We start from the raw sequence: 23,398 nt of genomic DNA on the forward strand, positions 1-23,398 counted from the left end.
ATATAATTTCTTGTAAATTATTAGGCTTGGTAATTCGATTCATTTCACATTATACACCTTCTCGTTTGTTGTCATACGAAATGAAAGTGATTTCAGAAATTAAAGGTGAAAAACGTTATGTTTTCAGAGATTCAAAAGTTGACTTTAATTCATCACTCATCCCTAAAACTTCATTCACGAAAGTCGTAGAGTCCGTCGATACGAGTTTGTGGACATGCGGCACGCTTTAATCGGATGTCGTATGTGAAAGTTGTTAGCGACAGAAGTTTGGTTTCCGATTTTTGAAGGTTATAAAATGACTTTTTGGAAACTCAAAAAAATCAAAATCAAAAGGGAAACCAGAGCGGGCCGCCTGACCCCGACTCTATCTCAGCTCCAATCCTTCTCCTCTGGTGATCTCCCTCCTCCGGGCGGTGTCATTGGAATGGCACAGCCAGGCCGTTTCGACTAGTGGTAGTGGCACCTCTCCCGCGCAGCGTTTCAGCCGCACCAGAGGGCGCACAGCTACGCACTATCAAGCTCGACGTCGCAGGCGAGGTTGGGGCACGAGGCAATTGTCACAAGTCTTCCCTCCTCCTTCTAGGCACGAATCCACTGACAAAGAGGTTCAAATCGAGATGTTTCACCTCTGATCTTCAACCTCCGATACGGGTTTCTTGCGGCGGCGTTTCCGGCGGTCTCCGGCCGGATTGGAGCTAGCTGGAGGCATGTTTTGACCTACTCCTTGTGATCTATGTTTTTGATGTTGGAAGTTTTGTGATTTGTTGAGGTTTGGGTGGAGGTGTTTGTGGTGCGGCAGCAGAGAGTAGGTATTAGGCTCTAGGATGGTTGTAGGAAGAAAATTGGTTGGTTTTGATGGCAGCAAGTGAGGCCATGCGCGGCTACTTTGGGCGGTACGTGAGCACCACACCGTCGAGGACGGTGCATGAATAGTGTTTTGTGAACTGTAATTATTATTCTCCTGTTTTTTTATGCAGGTCGTTTTCCTAAGCACGTTGTTATGCCACTAGGTGACCGACGAAACGAATGAGGGAATCTCTCTTGGTGTCGTAGAAGTTGGACGCAAGAAATAAGGTGAGTAAATCTCATTATGACAAGTCTACCATTGGCGGTGACTTGCATTTATGATAAGATACATTTAAGATTAATGAAATGATTTCTCTAGATGGAGTTAACTGTGACATCGATATAATATAGTGAGTTGTGTATGTGTAAAAAAATGATAAATACAAGACATATATATGGTTTGCTATATTATATGCGTTGCGATTTTTAAAAATTATGCAATTTTATTGTTTTCGATTAATTGTGGCGGATGAGACCGGAATGGAAGAAAATGTACCTTCTAGTATAATGGATGATTGGTGTGACTTGTTATATATTATTGTGTAAGAGTCGCTTGGTGCTAGTACATAAACATGTGTGGATTGTTATATTGTACGTGGTTTTAACATTGAGTCTTGTTAAAACGTTTTCTGGTCTTCGGACTTGGTTATGACATTTAAATCAGGAACCAAGCCTTGGTCGGGTGTTGGTTACGATCAATTAAATCTCTAGTCTGTCTACCGTTGTATGACATAAGGGGTGACCAAATGGGCTGCCCGGGTCTCATGAGTACACATGTTTTAAAAATGTTAATTGTTACATTTCCTTGTTTTTGTGATGTATGTTTAAATATTGGTTTACTCGTACGGGATGAAAATGTTACCGGATTTGTGTTTACAATTCTAGTGCACCAATCGATGGTGTACGAGATATTTCTGCAGGTGGGGATTAGCAGGCTTGGAGAGCTTACGCCGAGGACTACTGAGGGTTCCCCTCTTCCGTTTTTTTTTTGTGAGGATCGAGTAAATATTACATTTCCAATTGCTTTGATACTTGTATATATAAATTGGTGATGTATTATTCAAGTCAGCTGAGTCGTACATTGAATTCAGTTTTAATACACTATTGTTATAAGATGATTTTAATATATTTGAGATTATTTTAGAATTTTCATGGCTTCGAATTCGAATTTTATCATTCGAAATTTCGGAGTTCTGACACCATGCCTCTTCAGCTGGAAGTAAAACCCAGCATCAGAATATCTTCTACTTCTACAAAAAATAAAAACTCAATATTTTTTATTAATCTTTCTTGAATATTTTTTTCAAGATTTTAATCTCTGGTTGAATAATAGATTTCACTGATTGAATTGGTCCAGAAAACAAATACTCTTATTGCATACGTATTATTATCATAATACGGGAACAATATTCACAGTGGTTATATACTTGTATTGGTAAATCCGTAAATGGTAAATTAGATTGTTGGTTGTGCATGTTGAGAATATACATCACATATTGGGAATTGGGTCACTCCATCGATTGCCAATTGGTTTTGAATGTGAACCTCATATCACTTTATCATGGTATCAGAACAGGTTACCTACATCTGTGTGAAGCCCAAATGGTCACACGGGCTCTAAGTTACCTAAAATGTTGTCCAGGTATATGGCTTGAAAATTCGTCACACATACGGGGGTGTGTTGAGAATATATATCTCACATTAGAAATTTGGACTTATCCTATAGGTTTATAAGCGTTTGGGCCACTCCATCCATTATCAATTGGTTTTAGATATGAATCTCATATCACTTTATTAGTGCATATAGCCTATCTATCCTGACAAGTTAAACCAATCGTAGGAGTAACATTTATGCACCTCCTAATGGCCCTATGCATTGCCGATAAGGACTGAAGTGTATGAAATCAATTATATATTATGAAGTTAATTGTTTTGTATAATGCTAATTGCATTGAAAGTAAGAGTCATCATTTGGCCCGTGAGTAGCCCGTCCCAAGGCCCGGCTCAGCCCGGTCAAAGCCTGGTCCTATGGGTATAAGGCCGGGTGGAGGCCGAAAGTTCAAAGCCTCAGTCCGGCCCTCTGCCCAGCCCGTTGTAGTCCATAAGGCCAAAGCCCGGTCCGGTCCTAAAAAGCACGATTAAAATCCCGCCCAAATCCCGTTCATTTTTAAAATTAATAATTTTATATGTATTTATTTGTTGTATATGTTAATTAGTTAAATTATTTTGTAATATATTTAGTTAAATAATTACAATATCCTATTTTTTATTTAATTTTTAATAAAAAAATATACATTACACATAAAAATAATGGGCCCGGTCCGACCCGGAAAAACCCGTAAGGCCCAGGCCCGTAGGTAGCCGGTTGGAGGAACAGATTCTTCTGTGGGTAGCCCGTTGGAGGAACAGATTCTTCTGAGGACTGCAGCTTACTTTATGGTTTGTTTACATGCTCTTATACCATTTTGGGGAAACTCTTCTTGGTCTTGGGATATGTTCTTCTATATATAATTGGAGAATCTTATGTGGCTGCTGGCGGTGAGCTGATTTTTGAGGTTAATGGCTCTGTAGGAGCCAATTTGTTTCACCTCCTCGGTGCTATTCCAGATGCCATTATACTTCTAGGTACAATGCTTGCCTTGATCACTTACAATTATGGTCTACTTTTCTGCTTCGTTGCGTTGAAGGATTTTTTTTTTTGTTGAATCAGTAAGTGCTATATTCCTGATATCCTCAAGGGAACAGTGTCTTTAGAGGTAATGTGAAAGATACGGAATATATATGAATATATTAGAGTTCAATTTGGATGTTGAGTTATAATTCTTTTTCGTTTCCCTAATAATGTTTTAAAAAGCGAAGGCGTACCTCATGGGAATACTAACAACATTCAGCAGTAACCTTTTCCAATGATGCTTCAACTTATCCCATGATTGAGGGGAAGTCAAAATCCTTAACTTATCCCACGATTCATTCATGTTTTTAATATCAGTAACTGCTTGTGTCCATGATATATATTAAAAAGTAATTTCTAGTAATTTGATTGCAATTGCAGGTTCTGGTGTGAGTACAGAAATTTGGACTACATATGCTGCAAGGATCATGGTCATATCTCTTATCCCATTTGCTGTTTCTCAAATACCTCAAGTTCTCCACTTAAGCTCAGGTGGCCAAGACCTTACAGTTTTAATTGTACTCATTGTCTCTGGGATACTCACTATAGCTTATTTCTTCTACGAGGTAACTGGACAAGATGGAAATATGATTCTGTTGACAGCCTCTTATATAGTGAAGTATTGTTGATTCTTAGCAGTTTGCAATTTTTGGTGCAGTTCTACTGTGAACCTTTGTTACAGAGAAGCCGAATCAATTATGTAGAGCACAAGCAAGTGATGTCAAGACTCTTACTATATTTAGATTCTTGTGCACCTGGTGAGCTCCTAACCAGCAATGGGGAACCTAATAAAGATGTTCTCGAAAGGTTAGCCATTCAAAGAAAATTATTTTGTTCAGTATGTAGGTGCTTCATGAATCATGATTTATTCAACTCTATGTGATTTTGTATTGCCACTTTCCTCAGGTTGTTTAAGACCCTCGATACATTTTGTCGTTCTATTCGTTTCACCTGATGAAATGAGAACACTGGCAATCCAAATCCAATCTGCAAAGACCGGCTCGAGCAGGAATCATGAACACTTGGATACCATTATGAAAAAATTTGATAGGTCTGGTGATAAATGCATTGATCTTCCAGAGTTTATTGGGTACATATCAAAGTGGCTTGATAAGGCAAAGCGTCCGAAAAATGCTTTTCATGAGCCTAGTCGTCTCTCATTTAAGTACTCCTTCAAGGGCATACAACAGGTATAAGATTGTTAGAGTTCACGATAATAACTGCTCCTGTAGAGATTTGATCAATTATAATTGTATAACTAAGTTCACATGTACAGGTAATAAATCAAGAGCACTACATGTTGGTATCTGAGAAAAATAACAGGGAGGAGGATGTTAAAAGCCCCAAGTGAATATCCTTCAAAGCAGCAATGATGCTGTTTCTGGGAACTTGTCTGGCTATTGTAGTTGCTGAACCTCTGATAGATGCTGTTGATGATTTCTCAGAAGCCACCAGCATTCCAACCTTCTTCGTATCGTTCATGTTGTTGCCTTTAGCTACAAGATGTAGCGAAACATTGTCAGCAATCAAAATGGCTCGCCAGAAGACGCAGCGAAGTCTCATCAACATTGTCTGAGGTGCGTTTCCCACTATTCATCTGGCCTCAGCTTCATTGGTTCAAGAACCACGAATGTTACTAATCTTCTTATGATTACATGTTATGTCTGCAGTTATACGTGACGATAACGTTGAACAATCTACTCTGCCTATCAGTTTTCTTGGCCATAGTTTACATCAGGGGATTGGATTGGGACTTCGGATCTGAGGTGCTTGTTCTAGTTATTGTGTTCATTGTGATGGGTACTATCACCAGCTTGCGTACTATTTTGCCTCTTTGGACATCTGTACTATCTGCTTTATCCCCTGTCGCTCGCATTTCTTTCTTTGGCTGGTCATAGATCATCATTGAAATTTGAAATTTAGAAAGATGAAAGCAAGGCAGTTGTCACAGTCCCCGAATTTTGAATAATAAAATTTTGAATTCAAATCCATGAAAACTCTAAAACAATCTCAAATATATTAAAATCATCTTATAATAACAGTGTATCGAAACTGAGTCCACAACACGACTCAGTCGACTTGAATAATACATAACTAGTTTATACCTCAATTGAAATGTAAAATTCACTCAATCCTCACCACAAACAGAAGAAAAAAATCTTAAGAGTAAGCCCTTTGAATCTGCTAATCCCCACTTGCAGAACTATCCTCTACACCATCAAATTGGTGCACCAGGATTGTAAACACAAACCCGGTAAGTTTTTCAGCCTGTATGAGTAAACCAACAGTATAACATACATTGCATACCAAGGAAATATGACAGATAACATTTAAAGACAAATGTACGCATGTGACACTGGGCAACTCATCTATTACCCAATATCATTTAAAAATATGTGTAATCATGAGACACTAGGAAACTTATCTTTTATCCAAAATCATTTAAAAACATGGGTATTCATGAGACCCAGGTACCCATTTGTTACCCCTCATGCAATACACCGATAGACACTAACAACCCATCTGTTACCAAATATCACTCGAAAACATGGGTACTCATCAGACCCAAGCAACCCATCTAGTTACCCAAAATCATTTAAAACATGGGTACTCATGAGACCAATGTACTCATCTGTTACCCCTCATGTAGTACGCCGACAGACACTGGGCAGCCCATCTGTTGCCCAATATCACTCAAAAATATGGGTACTCATGAGACTCGGGCAACCCATATGTTACCCTTCCAGTACACCGACAGACAGACTAGAGCTCTAACTAAATTGTAACCGACACCCGGCCAAGGCTTGGTTCTGATTACTGCCAACAACGTCTGAAGACCAGAAAACGTTTTAGCAAGACTCAATGTTAAAACCACGTACAATAACAATCCACACTTGTTATTGTACTACAACCAAACGAATCTTGCACAACAATATGAATATAGTCACAACATTATAATCTCACATTTAAAACAAAACCAAAACATTATATAATTTAGCAACTCATATATATGTATCGTATTTACCATTTTCGTACACATATACAAACCACTATATTATATAAATGTCACAATTCACTTTTTTTAATAATTTAAAAATATAAGTCACCGCCAAGGGTAGACTTGTCATAGTGAGATTTACTCACATTCACCATAGTTCAAAATCACTAAAACCTTTTTATAATTATTTATTAAAATAGCGTTTCACTTACCCATGAACCGTACACGATCAAGTTCACGTAATTTAAACTAAAACATATTTTTAGAATAATTTTTATAAGCTAGTGATGCAATGACTATGTTAACAACTCAAACTAAATTCAATAATTATAACACTACTTCGATCATGATGATCATTGTGAGATTTACTCACCTTATTTCATGCGTACAACTTCCACGACACCGAGAGCGATTCCCTCACTCTTTTCGTCGTTTACCTAATAGCACGATAAAATACTTAGAAAACGATACGTAAAATCTCAGGTGACGATTTATTACAGGTGAACATTGTTCATGAAACACTATTCATGATTTACTGTTCACATAACCATGTTCATGATTACTGTTTACATAACCCGTAAATAGTACCCGATCTGAATTTCTGATTTTTCTTCCCCTTTTCTTTTTAATTCCCCTATTTATATTACTTTCCAAAAATGTCTAAATACATTTTTGATTCGTAACTTCTTCATACTAACTCTGATTTAGGCGTGCCGCGTGTCCACGAATTCGTATTGATGAACTCTACGACTTTTATGAACAAAGTTTTATGAGATTCTAACGGATAAAAAGTCAACTCTTGACCCCTCACGGTAACGTTTCCGAGTATAAATCCCTCGAACACTTTCGTTTTCTCCCTCATACTATATAATCGGATCACCACCAACTTAAATATCTCCGAACAATAATTAGAAAATAATTATAAATTTTCGGGATATTACAACAGGATTCTTTGGCTATGCTGGATAGCTAGAACAATATACTGCATTCTTGCTTCAGATAAAGTATATGCGTTTATCTAGCTTCACTAATGTTCACCTCAAAACCAACTAGTAATTCCGATGCTCTTTGGTTCTACTACCAAACATGACCTGGGCACCTGGCTAGCATTGCAATGTTGACCATAATTGGATATTGTTTTGGTTTTTTGGAAACATTTGGAAATTAACAAATGGTAACCAGTTGATATATACTCAGACCAAGAGTTCAAGACTAATTCAATTCCATATTTTCAGGCCACTTACCAACCAATAGGAGGACTAGCTACCAATATTCTTTGGATCGACTCTTTGTCTGAATTGAAATAATTCATATTAAAGTGAGTATATCCATATTATCTACACGAAGAAGTAGTAAAAAAAGATTTTAGTAAATAATTCACATTAGTAAATATATAATAAGGTCTGAAAGACAAAACAGAAGAAGTTAAACTCTGTATGTCCAATGTTATCTATACGAAGGAAATGAAAGCCACTGGCGGCTATCTCCAAAGAGAAAACACAGCAGCAGCCATGGCTACTAGGCCAATTTGAACGTAATCATCGTGTTCTATATATCGATTCACGATTATCTCTACTTTTGGCATGATATTGATCGCAGAAGTACTCTCATCATAGCTAATGTTCGGCGGCCAATCATCATACTAAAAACTAGAGTCAAAAGGGCATGCAAAATGATACGTAGGTTTGTATCAAAAAATATATGTGATACGTAGGTAAGAAAACTGTTGATTGGTTCTAAATAATGCACGTATGAAACAACGCGTTTGTAGTTCGAAACTTCGAATGGCATGCAAGTCATGTATCTTTTGACTCTGGATATATATGGCATTTGATTGAAACCTAAACTTCGTTAGGAAAATTAATGTGGAAAAGTTCCATTATTGATACTTGATAGAGACTGAAACAGTGTCACCTACGTATATGAAGTCAGATATAGCATCCATTAATTTTTTATATTAATTAGACACTACAACCCTTTCGATTTAAATAATTAACCTCTTATTAATATTTTTTTTGTCATAGTCTAATTCTGATACTTAACCATAGGGAAGACCCGAAGAAATCCATGTGCTTGAAGCATGAAAGCCAGTAAGGTCGGATCCATATGGTAGGACAATTATCAGACGCCCCAACAACTAAAGAAAATCATGTTGCTGTAATAAATCAACAAACTAGCTAACATGATCTGCTGCTAAACACGCTATCGATATTCTAATTATCCTATATAATTAACCAGACATCATATGAATGATGATGGAGCCTACTTAGGGTTTCTTTTACTCAAAATTCATCATTCCTAGTTTTCCCAAATTTTCTCATAATTATAACTACAAAAATTGAGTACGTACACGTTGTCAAAAACATGGCTGCTTGGGTGTTATTTTTTTAAATAAAGTTCCAAAATAATATACAAACCTAATCCACCAAGATCAACATAGGAACATTGACCTTATGTATGCGCGCTCTCACCTCCAATTCAATCTTCCCAATACTTTTCTAGAAATCACCAGGATATATATATATATATACACACACCATGCAGTAATGAACATATATTCAAATATGTAAATATATACATCCTTTTCCACCTCCTCCATTAGCAAAAGTCTTCTTGTTCATTTCAACTACAACGCGGGAATGAACAGACTCAGCAAAAATGATGCATATTTCATTTTTGTTCTATTTGCAATTTCATTAGTCCAAGTCGAAGGCCGTTCCTTTCGGTATATTGCTACTGTTACTTCAAGTGGTCAATCGGTTTCAGACGGTGTTGATCATCATCATCATCATTATCATCATGATGTTGGGTTCAACCAAAGTAATGGAACGATCAGAAGCTCCTTCCAGCATCTCAAAGCCGATTCCAACGAGACCTGCGAGCAACTGTACGGATTCTTGCCGTGCTCCGACAGTATTTACGGGCATGTGTTCTTGATGGCGGTGTATGAGTACTTGTTGTTCCAAGGAGAGTCGTACTTGGCCGCTGGAGGTAAGCAGATCTTCAAGATTCTGGGTCCTGGTGTTTTCGGTGCCAGTGCTTTCCATATCCTCGGCGCCCTGCCGGAGTCGTTGTTGCTTCTTGGTACGTATTCAGCAACCTCTGCCTCTTTATTAATTTCCGGCCATGCTCGCAGTTTTTTCTATTGCCAAATGAATCTTGTAATGTCATCAAGAGTGTCAATCTTAATTAGAGGATCGACAATTAATTATTTTCTGAAAATGAAAACTGACGGATATATAGTTCATTGATTATCAATCACTTCGTTTTCTTTCGTTCAGCAAAATAAGTCTGACAAATATCAAATACGGAAATACAGCTATCACAAATTAATTTGCTGGATATATATATCGATCGCGACCCCGAATATAGAGAATATATAGCTGCCATTACTGTAGTTTCTAGAATTCTCATGACCGAAAAAAATTAAATAAAAACATGTGGATTCAATCACCTACCTGTATGTGCACATGTATTAGACATCGGCGCCGATTAACTACTGGTCTCGTAGTGTTTTTTTAATAGTGGTGAAATTACATGCTAGAACAGAGTATTCACTTGTTGATGCATATATAATTAAGGTTTGGCAATAAGCCAATAAGCTTGCGCGGTTGTGCCTTGTATGAAAAGCAAGTGAAAAATGCAAAGACTTTCTTTTTCAAGTCAACTATTGTACATTTTTGAAGAATCAACGTAATTTTTCACTGTTTTGGACCTTTTTTTTCCCATGATTATTGTTAAAATATACCAAAATAATGTAGGGTTAAGCTCAAGATAACAACCTGATCGATCATCATCTTGCCTGGATCCCATTGAGGTTTGGTATTATAGATATATAGTAAAGAATTTGAAATTGAAATGGCAGGCAGGTGATGTGTATCAATTTAGTTTATAGGCTAGTGATGAGAAGAACAAATATTTTTGTACTTAGTAATCCGCGGCCATTAGAAAATTCGGTAATACGATATTGTTAGGGAATTAGGATCCTTTCCAACATGGCTCACAGAGTATACCGATAGAAAAATAAACAAACTATAAGAAAAGTAACAAGAGAACACCGAAATTAACAAGGTTCGTCATAAACCTATGCCTACATCTCTGCGAGACATCATGTTCTTTACTATGAGAAATATAATAGTACAAGTTACATTTGAGCTAAATCCCATAACCCAAAACCCATAACTTATGTACAACCACACTCATAGAATTTCCTAAGAACACACATTCATTCAAGAGTTATCCTCACCCTTGACATCTCTGCTCCCTTACACAAGAGATATACACTTGGATCCTTTGTTGATGTCTACATCCACCTTACCGTGATGGTCACGCCATAATGACCACATCCACAAACTAAGTCATGAGAGCCACACCTTGGTTAACTAACTATGTCTCCTATATATAGGTCCACTAATTACAATCCAATTGGTCATTGGAAAAGCAAAACCTTTTCATACTAGAAAAAAACATATTCCTAAAAAGAATAAACTTTAACATAATCATGTCTAATTAGGAAGAGTAACCAAATACAACTAAGATTTACTTTCCTAATCAAATTCTCATCACATCCTAACAAATATTTGCTGTGGATACGACGTAAATTTTCCATGATGTACAAAATATATGTATATGGGCTTCCAACATAGATCGAGTGTGTACACATAGGATGCATTTCTTTGACTAATTTTGTATGTTGAATAACTTCTCACAGCTTCTGGGTTCTTTAACACCAAGGAAATTGCTGAAGATTATGTGTACACTGGAGTCGGGTTGCTGGCTGGAACTTCAATTATGCTCCTAACAGTACTTTGGGGAACTTGTGTGATTGTTGGCCGGCAACACTTCACAAGTTGTAATGATACAAATTCGTCGACAGCTTTGTCGTGGGCAAGAACACCTGCATTATTGACAAGTCAGTTTTCTTAATCTCTTCTCAAATTACAAGTTCTAAACCTATCTACACTGCCAACATTAGTTATGTGCGACATACAATACCGATTAAGATCGAGCATATCACGTGATACGTTTTACATGTACCAACAATCCATGTGCGTGATAAACTTTAAATAGGTTTGTAGCACGCTCACTAAACCAAAGTAAATAATTAAGTAACCTGCATGCTCACATTCATTTACTCTTACAGTTAGTAGATTTTTTAACCTAAAATTAGGACCTCTTTAATCTCCTACTTTTAATTATTAGTTTACCCAGCTAGCTAGTTAGCTCTCATAATTTGGCAATTAATTTAGTTTTAATTAATTAGAAGCTTAATTAACATTGGCTCATTTGTTTTTGTCAATCATTTTTGTCCTTGAATTACAGATTGTGGTATCACAATCGATTTGGAGACCAGCGTCCTCGCAAGAATTATGATCTTCTCAGTGATTCCATTTCTTATAATGCAAATCGCGAACATCTTCCACTCCACTTATGTTGAAAACATTTTCATCTTGGTTGCTCTCGGCATTTCTATCGTATTCCTATTGTTGTACTTCATCTATCAGGTATACACACATTCACGACTAATTTGTCAATGAACTCACCGTATTCTTTTACTATTACAAATGTCTGTGAAGTACGTACTCATGCATAACCTCCATTATCTTTACAATGTTTTTTAAGTACAGGTCTTCCGGCCCTGGGTTCAAAAGAGAAGATTAGAATTTGTGAAACATGGAAATTTAGTATCAGACATTTTACAACATGTGCAAAAACATGCACTAGGGAGAATCCTCACAGTCCAAGGAGCACCTAATGTACGTGCCATACGAAGGTACTAAACTACTAATTAAGGGTTCCTTTTTTATTTCTCCTCCCTTAAGTACTGTGAAAGATCAACGAAAGATCAGCATATATGTCGTTGTGTAGCCCGGTTGGTGTCTGGTAAGTTTGAGTGTTTCACCACCAATGCACAGTTTTGCACCAAATCACTGCATGCATACATGTCGATATTCTTTTTAACTTAATCCGCATTATGCCATTGATTAGGGTATGAGATATTTTGCAAATATACTTCAATTTTGGTATGTATACCAACTAATCGATAACGAATATGTTTCAGGCTGTTTGAGGAAATGGATGAAGATGCTGACGATCATATATCAGTTCCTGAAGTCAAAAAGCTTCTTCAAGAAATAAAATTCACATCAATGGCAAATGATGAGGACAAAGGAATAGCAGAAGTGATGAAAAAGTTTGACATCGATAATAATGGAAAAATTAATAAAGATGAATTTGTGAATGGCTTCACAAAATGGGTTGATGAGTACAAATTACTGCATAAAGAGAATACTGAAAGATCGCTGGAGGACATATATCAGGTAATATTCTACCATTCTATGATTTTACAATCTTTTTCCGGTAAGGACATCCTATATATGTGTATATATATATATATATATATATATATATATATATATATATATATTCAGGTGCAGACGTCTACACCATGCGGATTCTGCGATTTCGGTGACCGACGACACGCAATTACAATGCGAATGGTGCTAGCCGTGCTCCCCCTCCCAGCGCTCCTGTCTGTATCGGCCCATGGCGGCCGAAATCTTAAAATTTCTGCAATGCTGAGAAACTCGAAATTTTCCAGAAATTTCGAGATTCCAGCCACCGTGTGCCAGCGTTGCAGCTCCAGCCAGCACAGACAAGAGCGCCGGGAGGGGGAGTGCGGTTGGCACCTTCCGCACTGTTGTCGATCACTACTGGTCACCGGAATTGCCAAACCCGTTGTAACGACCCCAAAATTTCGAGGTTAAAAAAAACTCAAAATTCTAAAGTCGTTAAACACAAAATAATCTCAAATAAATCGAAATCATTTAAGTGTAACAGCGGATCAATTCTGAGTTCTCAATACAACTCAGACAACCAATTATTACAACCCAAATTTATAATCCATACACAAAATGGAAATGTAGTAATCCTCACAAATCACTCACAAATCTCACAAATGAAATTACACAAATCCTCACACACAAATCCATGCTAAAACCTCACCACAAGTAGGATCCGAACGACTTCGAGCCTCTGTAGTCGACACTCAACCTCCACTAAACAGCACCTGCGGAATTATCCCCTACACTATCGAATTGGTGCACCGGGATTGTAAACACAAACCCGGTAAGCTTATAGCTCGTATGAGTAAAATCAAAATATAATTCGCATATCAAAATATACGAAAGATCACAAACAACAAATATAAATGCCCTCATGAGTCATTGGTCAGCCCATCTGGTTGACCCAAAGAAATATGAAATGAAACGCTCATGAGAAAATTAAGTAACCCTTCTGGTTACCCAATGCATTTATAATACGGGTACCAAGAACGCTGGTACACATCTGTTACCCCTCTCGTAATACACCGCTGATATTGGATAGCCACCCGCTACCCAACATCCTAAATAAACTGAGTACCCATGAGCAGATAACCACCCGTTACCTCACATGCAGTACTAAGGCAGACAGACTAGAGCTCTAACTGTATCGTAACTTTCGCCCGGCCAAAGGCTAGGTTCCGACTTGCCAAACACGTACAATAATCTCACATCATATTGTACCAAAAATCAGGTCCGAAGACAATTCACATTTTAACAATCTCAATGTTAAAAATCACGTACAATAATCACACATCATATTGTACCACACATCACGTCCGAAGACAAATCACAATTTTTAACATTCTCCGTGATAAAATCATGTACAATAATCACTCCTCATATTGTACGTTTTAAAACTTTCACGATATCACCACAATAAAAATCATAACAGTATATTATATAGCAAACTATATATATTCGTATTTATTACCATTTATACAATATATACATAGTCCACTATATCATATACATGTCATATTTCATAAACACCTGAAGAATTACGTACAATATTCTCACATCATATTGTACCATTTAAATCACATACTCATGCACAATTTTCCGTCACCGAAATGACTATTGTTAATGAATTAATAACAGTACGTAATTTAATGAAATATATATATATATATATATATACTTATTACCATTATACTGTATATATGTAGTCCACTAAATTATATACATGTTGTAATTCATTTGATAAACACACTTGCAAAAATGTTGAATCACCACGAGGGTAGATTCGTAATTCAGTGAGATTTTACTCACCTTATCGACTCGAGCGTAATTCACAATTCCCGATGATAATTCATTTCCTCGATTTAACGATCACCTTGAAAAGACAAGAAAAGAATTTAGAATAGTTTCGTAAACCTTTAAATGCCGAAACAGTAATAATCGGTTACTGTTCAGCAATTTTCGATTTTACGAAATTACTGTTCGGTGTTACTGTTCACTGTTACTATTCCCGGATACTGTACATTTATGCAATTAATACGTATTTCTGTACGTATAAATATTATATACGTATTTCTATACGTATAAATAGTAATACATATTTCTGTACGTATAAATATTAATACGTATTTCTGTACGTATAAATATTAATACGTATTTATGTACATATAAATATTAATACGTATTTCTGTACATATAAATATTAATACGTATTTCTGTACGTATAAATATTAATACGTATTTCTGTACGTATACGTACTGTTTAAATGTAAATACAATTCAGTAAATAAAATTTACTAAATTACCCTTTTACAAATTACTTTTTACATTTACCGAAAGTAATTTATATTTATATTTACCGTAGGTAAAAATTTAATTACATTTACCGTAGTAAATAAAATTTACATTTACATTTTAGTAAATTACCAAAATACCCTTCTGGTATAATAATCGCAGACCGCTGCACGTGGCGGCGCGTGGGGTGCACGCACCACCCGCCGGCAGGCCGCGCGTGGCACTCACGCGCCACTCACTGTGGCAGCGCGTGTGATGCCACCGCTGCCGCGATTCTCTCCTCCTCCTCCTCCTCTTCCTTCCCACCACCACAGACCCCTCCTAAACTAACCCACGCGCTCCCACGCGCCGCCTCTAGGTGGCGGTAACCATCTCCATCAACCACCTCCGATCTGCCCAAATCTCCATCCAACTACTCCAAAATTCAACATCAAACATTCATAACCAATAAACACATCCATAAATACCTTGATCAAAGCTGGACCCCCCCCCCCCCCCCCCCCCCCCCGATTTGGCCTCGGAATGGCTTGAATCGCTGATGAACTTGAAATCCTTGGGGAGAACTCGGATTCGATGAAGTTTGGCCTCCAAGTCGAAGGCAGAGAGCACCAAGGCTAGGACCGGCGTAGGGAAGCCCTCTTCCGTGCTCGTGCGTCGCTGGAGGTGATGGCTCGATCGGACCGACTGCGTTCGGTCCCTGTGGATCGCGCCGAGCTTCACGGCGTCGCTGGAGACCGTGCCTTGCTCGGAGGATGTTTGCGTCGTGGTCGTGAGGCTGCTGAGGTCGGCGGTGAGGAGCACCTCCCTCGGAGGAGGAAGATCGGATGCAAGCCGAGAGGGAGGAGAAAGGGTCGGGAGAGAGAGAGAACCGAGAGAGAGAGAGAGAGAGAGAGAAAGAGGGAGGCGGAGAGAGTGAGGGTTTCCAAAAGTGGAAAACCCTAATCACAAAACATTCTATTTATACTAGTTTCCAAATCGGAAACTAACTTCCGACGTTAATAACTTTCACGTCCGACGTCCGATTCGAACGTGTCACATGTCCACGCACTCGTATCGACGAGCTCTACAACTTTCGTGAAGAAAGTTTTTGAATTCGAGCGACGGAATAAAAGTCGATACAATCGTTCGGAAACGTAACGTTTTTCTTATTAAACGTTCCGAAAACGTTTCCGTTTATCTTTTCAAAACATCGCAAACAATCACGTTCTTTTTAATCGAACTTCACAACTTAATAGAATTTAAATTAACCCAATATTGTTTGGAAAATTAGGGTTATTACACCCATATGGTGCAAACGTCCGCACCTAAAATGACTTTATATATATATATATATGTGCCAACATTGAGAATTTGAGATCATGCACGTATATCATTGAGTGTGAACAATTAGAAGATTTTTCGTATGTCCCAATCTCCTCGTTTTTCTGCCAATGGTCCTAATAATTCATTATTGAAGTGATCATCAATGTACTCATATATAACCTCCTTTAATTGTTGCTGCGCAGGTTTTTCAACCTTGGATTGAAAATAGAAGAAAAGAACGTGAAATGAAGAAGAATTTGATGTCAGAAGTATTAAGCCACTTCCAAAGCAATTCTCTTGGAGCGATTCTCACAGAGAATGGCATGCCTCATATGGACAATATTAGACGGTAAGAAAACATGAAAGAATCGAAACTCCTTAAATTTACACCTTAAGTACCACCGGTAGACAGATTGTGGATAACATTGCTTGCTAATTAAATATCCTTGAGAGATGGGATGAGCAATGTAATCCATACATATATACGTACGTACAGGTAACAGGTTGTTCGACCTATATGTTTTTTTGTATATGGTTTACTAATTACCAACTCGTTCTGCATAAAACAACAGCTTGTTTGAACAGATTGATCGAGATGGAAACAATAATATTTCAGAAACAGAACTAAGAGAACTAATCATGAGCATCAAGTCCGGTAACATCCCACTCGAAGTGGATGAAGCAGTTAACAAGTTGGTAGAGGAACTGGACACAAGTGGAGACCATATGATTAATGAGGAAGAATTTGTTACAGGATTAACAAAATGGATGAATAAATCTCATGGTACCGAAGAGTTGGAGGACGATCTCTACCAAGTAAGTAAACATATAATTAACTAAAGCATCAATTTTTCTCCAAAATTATAAAGGAAACTTCTACGTGCGCATTAGCCAGGTAGTAACGTACACCAATCACTTGATCGAACTACTAGCTAGCTAACTATGTCTTAATGGCTAGCCAGGATATTGTAAATCCACATCGATCAGTTAGGTACCATTATCATCATCCCTTATTTAATTTGATCGAGTGCACCTTATACGTGCAATCAAACTAATGTTTCTCGATCGAGAGAAATGTATTAGCTGCTTTATTCTCGCCATACATGATATATAAGATGCATGACTCAAAGAATCCTATCCCGATCCGGCCAAGCATGCATATTAAACAAACCTAGACCAAAAAAAAAGCTATTAAGGACTAAACTAGTAAAATTCATTAGATCAGGCCATGCCAACACGTTCGACTATAATAGTTTGGAAGTTTACTTCTTCGAAAATTGATGATTTTGCAGAGAACTTGGGATGCAACAGATAAGCTGGTGGATGAAGAGACTAAAAGAGGTGGACCTGTTGACAAGTCATTATGGAGTTGGTTCAAGGCCATTTCACATATGGTGTTAGGGTTTGTTGTACTAGCAGTTCTAGCAGAACCTCTCATAGATAATGTTCAGGACTTCTCCACAGCTGTAGGCATACCTTCTTTCTTCGTAGCTTTTGTGCTTGTTCCGTTAGCAACCAATGCTAGACAAGCAGCTTCAGCCATTAGTGCAGCAAGTCGCCAAACACCAAGAACCACTGATTTGACATTTTCGGAGGTAATATTTGGTGTCAAAGATCTCACCTGTTAATCTGTTATTCTCATTCGATTCTTAGTTTGTCGTTCTGATATGACTACGATTGATTGATTTTCTTTGCATGCAGATCTATGGTGGGGTTTTTATGAACAATGTGCTGGGATTTTCTGTGCTTCTGACCATAATTTATGCTCGCGAAATGACATGGGAATTTTCTGCAGAAGTGTTAGTAGTTCTAATAGTCTGCCTTGTGGTAGGTCTCATTGCAAGTTTGAAATCAACCTTTCCTCTGTGGACGGCAATAGTTGCCTTCTTGCTCTATCCACTATCCTTGCTTCTAGTCTATATTCTCAATGACGTCATCGGTTATACCTAAATACTGATACTCTAAAGTGAAGAAGTTTTTTTTTTTTTTTTGTACTTAGTAGGCACATTTGGCTACAATTTTACCTTCTTCTTTTTTTGTAAGACTAGATTCAATACATAAAGTGCTTCAATATAGTACCATTCTCAAATATCCCACCCCATATATATTGTAACGACCCTAAAATTTCGAGCAGAAACTCAAATTTTCAAAGCCGAGAAACACCAAAACAATCTCAACGAATCGAAATCGTTTTAAATGCACAGCGGATCATTACTGAGTTCACATTACAACTCAGACAACCAATTATTACAAACCAAATTTATAATTCAACATTACATAAAATGGAAATGTAATAATCCTCACAATCTCTCATAAAACTCACAAACAAATCCTCACGAGTTCTCGCACACAAATCCGCACTAGAAACCTCACCACAAGCAGGATAATGAACAACTTCGAGTCTCCGGAGTCGTCTCTCAATCTTCACTAATCAACACCTGCGGAATTATCCCATACACCATCGAATTGGTGCACCGGGATTGTAAACACAAACCCGGTAAGCTTATAGCTCGTAAGAGTAAAATGAAAATATAACTCGCATATCAATATATACGAAAATCCACAAATCAACAAATATAAATGCACTCATGAGTCAATGGACGGCCCATCTGGTTGTCCCAAAAATATATGAAATGAAGGTGCTCATGAGAAATCGGGCAACCCTTCTGGTTACCCAAATACATTTATAATACGGGTACTAATGAACGCTGGTACACATCTGTTATCCCTCACGTAGTACACCGCCGATATTGGGCAACCACCTACTACCCAACATCAAAACAATATGAGTACTCATGAGCCGATAACCACCTGTTACCTCACATGCAGTACTCCGGGAGATATACTAGAGCTCTAACGGTATCGTAACTTTCGCCCGGCAAAGCCTAGGTTCCGACTTGCCAAACACGTACAATAATCACACCTCATATTGTACAAAAATCAAGTCCGAAGACAAATCAACATTTTAACAATCTCCATGTTAAAATCACGTACAATAATCACACCTCATATTGTACAAATCAAAATCACATACTCGATATATAAATCTTGTCATCAAATGACATCATCACGATAAAATCATAACATTATATTATATAACAAACTATATATATATGTACCTATTTACCATTTATACAATATATATATAATCCGTTATATCATATACATGTCATATTTCATAAACATGTCCGAAGACAAAACGTTTAACAAACACCATGTTAAAACCACGTACAATAATCACACCTCATATTGTACAAATTAAATCACTTGCTCAATATATAATTCTCGTCATCGAAATGACCAATTCATATTGAATTCATAACAATATATAATATAGCGAACTATATATATGTACTTATTACCATTTATACAGTATATATGTAATCCACTATATCGTATACATGTCGTAATTCAATATTAGAAACTCTTGCAAAATCTTGAATCTCCGCAAGGGTAGATTCGTAAATATGTGAGATTTTACTCACCTTATCAACTCGAGCGTAATTCCACAATTTCCGAAGATAATTCATTTTCTTGATTCATCGATCACCTTAAAAAGATAAGAAAAGAATTTTAGAAACGTTTCGTAAACCTTTAAATGCCGTAACAGTAATAATCTGTTACTGTTCAGCAAATTTCTGGTTTTACGAATTACTGTTCATTGAGTACTATTCACTATATACTATTCATGTATTACTGTACACATACACATCCATTACGTATTCATGTACGAGTACCGGCGGTGAGGCTCGAATCGAGCTGCAGCTACTCTGATCTCCAAATCTCAATCTGGGATCTTACGGCGGTGATTCAGGCGGTTTCCGACCAGCGTGGGGTGAATTAAAGGTATGGTTGTGATCTCCTCCTCATGCTCTTCATCTTTGATGTTGAATGTTTGTTGATTTGAAGAGTTTTGGTTGGAGGTGGTGGTGGAGCGCGTGCCGCCGTCTGTGGCGGCGCATGGGAGATGGTGAGGGAGGTAGGGTAGCTACCGATCTAGGACGGCGTAGGAAGTGAAATTGCGAGGTTTGGTAGCTGCGTGTGTGGTCAGGCACGCCGCTATTGTGGGTGGCACATGAGCCCCACGCTCTACTACTGTAGATGGCGCGTGAACAGTAAAAGTCACGAACAATAATTTCGTGAATAGTGATTATGAACAGTACAATATGAACAATGTTTTGGCCTGTTTTGGCCTTTCCATGTATTGCCACTCCCTACCATTTGGTTTGCCCGTGAACTTCTTGCAGTATTCTTCTTTTGGGTGAAGAAGTCTTTGTTTCTCCTCAAGTCGTTTGCCCTTCTTGCTTCGAACCTTTCCCATATCTTCCAAGGATCTTGGTCACCGTAAAGATCGATCCAACTCATAGATAACGGCTTCGTTGCCGGGAACCTCCATCCCGTTCACCTTGGGCTTAAGGTAGAACATGAGTAGCTTGGCAAAACCTTTCGCCTGGAAGAAGCATACAACCAGACTCCATGAATGAAAGATTGAGCTCGCGAGCGATTATTATGCTGCTAAAAGATCGCCGAATAGTTTTGCCCTAAACGGTACGTGAAGATATCGAGTGCTGCTAGTGTTACGTTTTTAGAAACAAATATATGTAATTGACTGGGGTTTGGGAATGGAATGATGGATTTATTAAAATTAATTGCGTAGAGAGCAGCAAGCATGCAGAACCTAGTTACTTGGGGTTTCCTAGCTAGAGATTTATAATAGTTAGATTAATTTTTCTATTTCTTGATCATGAAGTAAACAAATTAATTAAGGCTGTTTTCGCCCTCCTTCCTTTCGGTATCACTTGGATATATTTCTTGTTATTTTGCTCTCTTTGCTAACAGTTGGACCAAGTGTTCGAAGATCGATACAACTAAAAGTTAAACGTACTTATGATGACTAGAAAATGCATGAATGCATCTAATTAAGTAGATCAAATAGAGTCCTAGTCCAAAACTTTTGTTGGGTGGTTGTCTAGGCAAACAAATTTCAATCAATAAAGTTGGAGCTTTATGAAGACTCATATTTCTTGAGAGGATATATTAAGCAGCAGTGCGCTAGGTGCGAGCGGCGTACATGTGAAATTCAAAGAAATGGATTGCATGTTTTCAATTATTCATCTACAATTACTTTTGTTATCAGTCATGCACTCATTTTTATTTTATTTTTTGGAACATAAAATTCAATAAAAGATAGGAAATAATACAGAAGAAACTAAAAGCAAAAAGATAGAAAAACTAACAAACAGCTAAAGAAAGAAACTAGGGAGGAGGAGAAGCAGCATCAAACAAGAGAATACGCATTAGGGAGGAAAGAGGATTAGAGATCCAATCTTCCGGAAACACCCTGCGCAAGGATTCTGAGGCAACCCAGTTGGCTGCCTCATTTCCCTTTCTACTGGACCAGTTCTAGTTAACACAATGGAAACACGAAAGTCGCTTACGGATTTCTGCTAAAATGGACGTTGTTGTCCAATCCACCGCATAAAAAGGATTCTTCAGAGCCGAAATAAGAGAGAGGGAATTAGACTCCAGAGTGAAAGAAGGGAGAGAGATGGAAGTTGCCAAGGAAAGACCGAGCTCTATAGCTTTTGCTTCAACGACAATGGGGGAGGATGCAAAGTCTCTAGTAGTAGCACAATTCACCACTACACCATTTTTATCTCTAAGAATGGCAGCCAAACCACATGAATGCAAAGAAGAATCCCAAGCTGCATCCGTATTTAGCTTCAGGATACCCTCCGCTGGAGCAGCCTACCCACATTGGAGATCCACATCCTCAGAATGCACAAAATGAGAAGGTGTTAGAATATTAGATGGAATCTGAAGAAATTCTTTTGCCGCCAAGTTTGCTGAGGAAGCAGTCTGAAAAGGGTTCGGATCAATATGGTTGAAAACTGACGAACACCTAGATTTCCAAATGAACCACAGCTGAAAAGCGAGTAACATTGCTTTCTTTGATCTGGCCCAAAAAGTCATAGCATCGTTGCATAATATATCCTCCAACCATTTTTGAAACAAAGAGAATTGTTGATGGTTAACTAAGTAAGCCAAGGGATGCACAAACTAAGATTTTGAGGCCCAAGGACATAGAAAGAGAGAGTGCTCCACCGTTTTCAGAAAATTCCTCACATAAGGGACATAGAGAGGAAATGGCCAAGTGTCGCCTAAACCGATTGAAGTTAGTTGCCAAGGCATTAGAAGCAGCCCTCCAAATAAAATTTTTTACTCTAGGGGGCATGCAAATTCCAGATCCATTTCCATACTCCTTCAGAGATAACATGAGAATAATTAGGGGCATCAGAAGATGCTTATGGGTGAGAGTGAACAGCCGATCGATATCTGGATTTTACTAAGTAGGTCCCTGACAATACTTCCAAACCAGAGAATCATTTTCCTTCATATTACCAAAGGTAGTAGCTCGGATTGCATTCACCGTCTCCATTGGGAGCAAATTTTCCACCGGAGAAAGATCCCAAATATTTGAGTTTCTATCAATGAAGTTCGAGACAGAGATAAAGTGAGAGTTCAACGGCTGGAAAGCACTCAAATTGCCTTATGGGAAATTTTGAATCCAACAATCATTCCATAAATAAATTTTCGAGCCTACACCAATTTTCCAAGAAAGGCCCATATTTAGAAGTTTGTGTCCTTCAAGGAGACTGGCCCAAACCCATGAGGGGGAAGACCCTCTAGTTTCTGATAGAAAAATTGAATTTGGGAAATACCGGGCTTTGATGACTCGAGCCCAAAGAGCATTTGGATTGCAGAGAAGGCGCCAACATTGTTTTGCTAACATAACATTGTTAAAATCAGAAGATATTCCAGAAATTCATGTCTCCCTCTTCTTTTGGAGCACTCAGACTAGACCAATTCTTCTAAAGAATTCCATTTGAGGAAGAAGAACTCCACCAGAAATTTGCCAGTGCCGAGTCAATGTTTTTGCATGAT

General features: G+C 37.9%; 1 protein-coding gene across 1 annotated transcript; it reads left to right on the forward strand.

Annotated features, from left to right (window-relative positions):
- Nucleotides 1-9,154: 9,154 nt before the first annotated feature.
- LOC126788581 (sodium/calcium exchanger NCL-like) lies at nt 9,155-18,427 on the forward strand. Its single transcript, XM_050514585.1, has 9 exons — nt 9,155-9,599; nt 11,227-11,427; nt 11,838-12,019; nt 12,143-12,288; nt 12,577-12,835; nt 16,657-16,802; nt 17,026-17,269; nt 17,746-18,048; nt 18,155-18,427. The coding sequence occupies exons 1-9, from the start codon at nt 9,155-9,157 to the stop codon at nt 18,401-18,403; spliced, it is 2,175 nt and encodes a 724-aa protein (XP_050370542.1). The 3' UTR covers nt 18,404-18,427.
- The last annotated feature ends 4,971 nt before the right edge of the window (nt 18,428-23,398 follow it).

Source organism: Argentina anserina, chromosome 3, assembly GCF_933775445.1.
Source record: "Argentina anserina chromosome 3, drPotAnse1.1, whole genome shotgun sequence".
In the NCBI taxonomy this organism is placed as follows: Eukaryota; Viridiplantae; Streptophyta; class Magnoliopsida; order Rosales; family Rosaceae; genus Argentina; species Argentina anserina.

Excerpts from the sequence above, each read along its gene's own strand:
- LOC126788581 (XM_050514585.1), top strand. The coding sequence starts at position 9,155 with ATGAACAGACTCAGCAAAAATGATGCATATTTCATTTTTGTTCTATTT. Across the intron at positions 11,428-11,837 it reads AACACCTGCATTATTGACAA|ATTGTGGTATCACAATCGAT; the intron begins GTCAGTTTTCTT and ends CTTGAATTACAG. Across the intron at positions 17,270-17,745 it reads TGGAGGACGATCTCTACCAA|AGAACTTGGGATGCAACAGA; the intron begins GTAAGTAAACAT and ends ATGATTTTGCAG.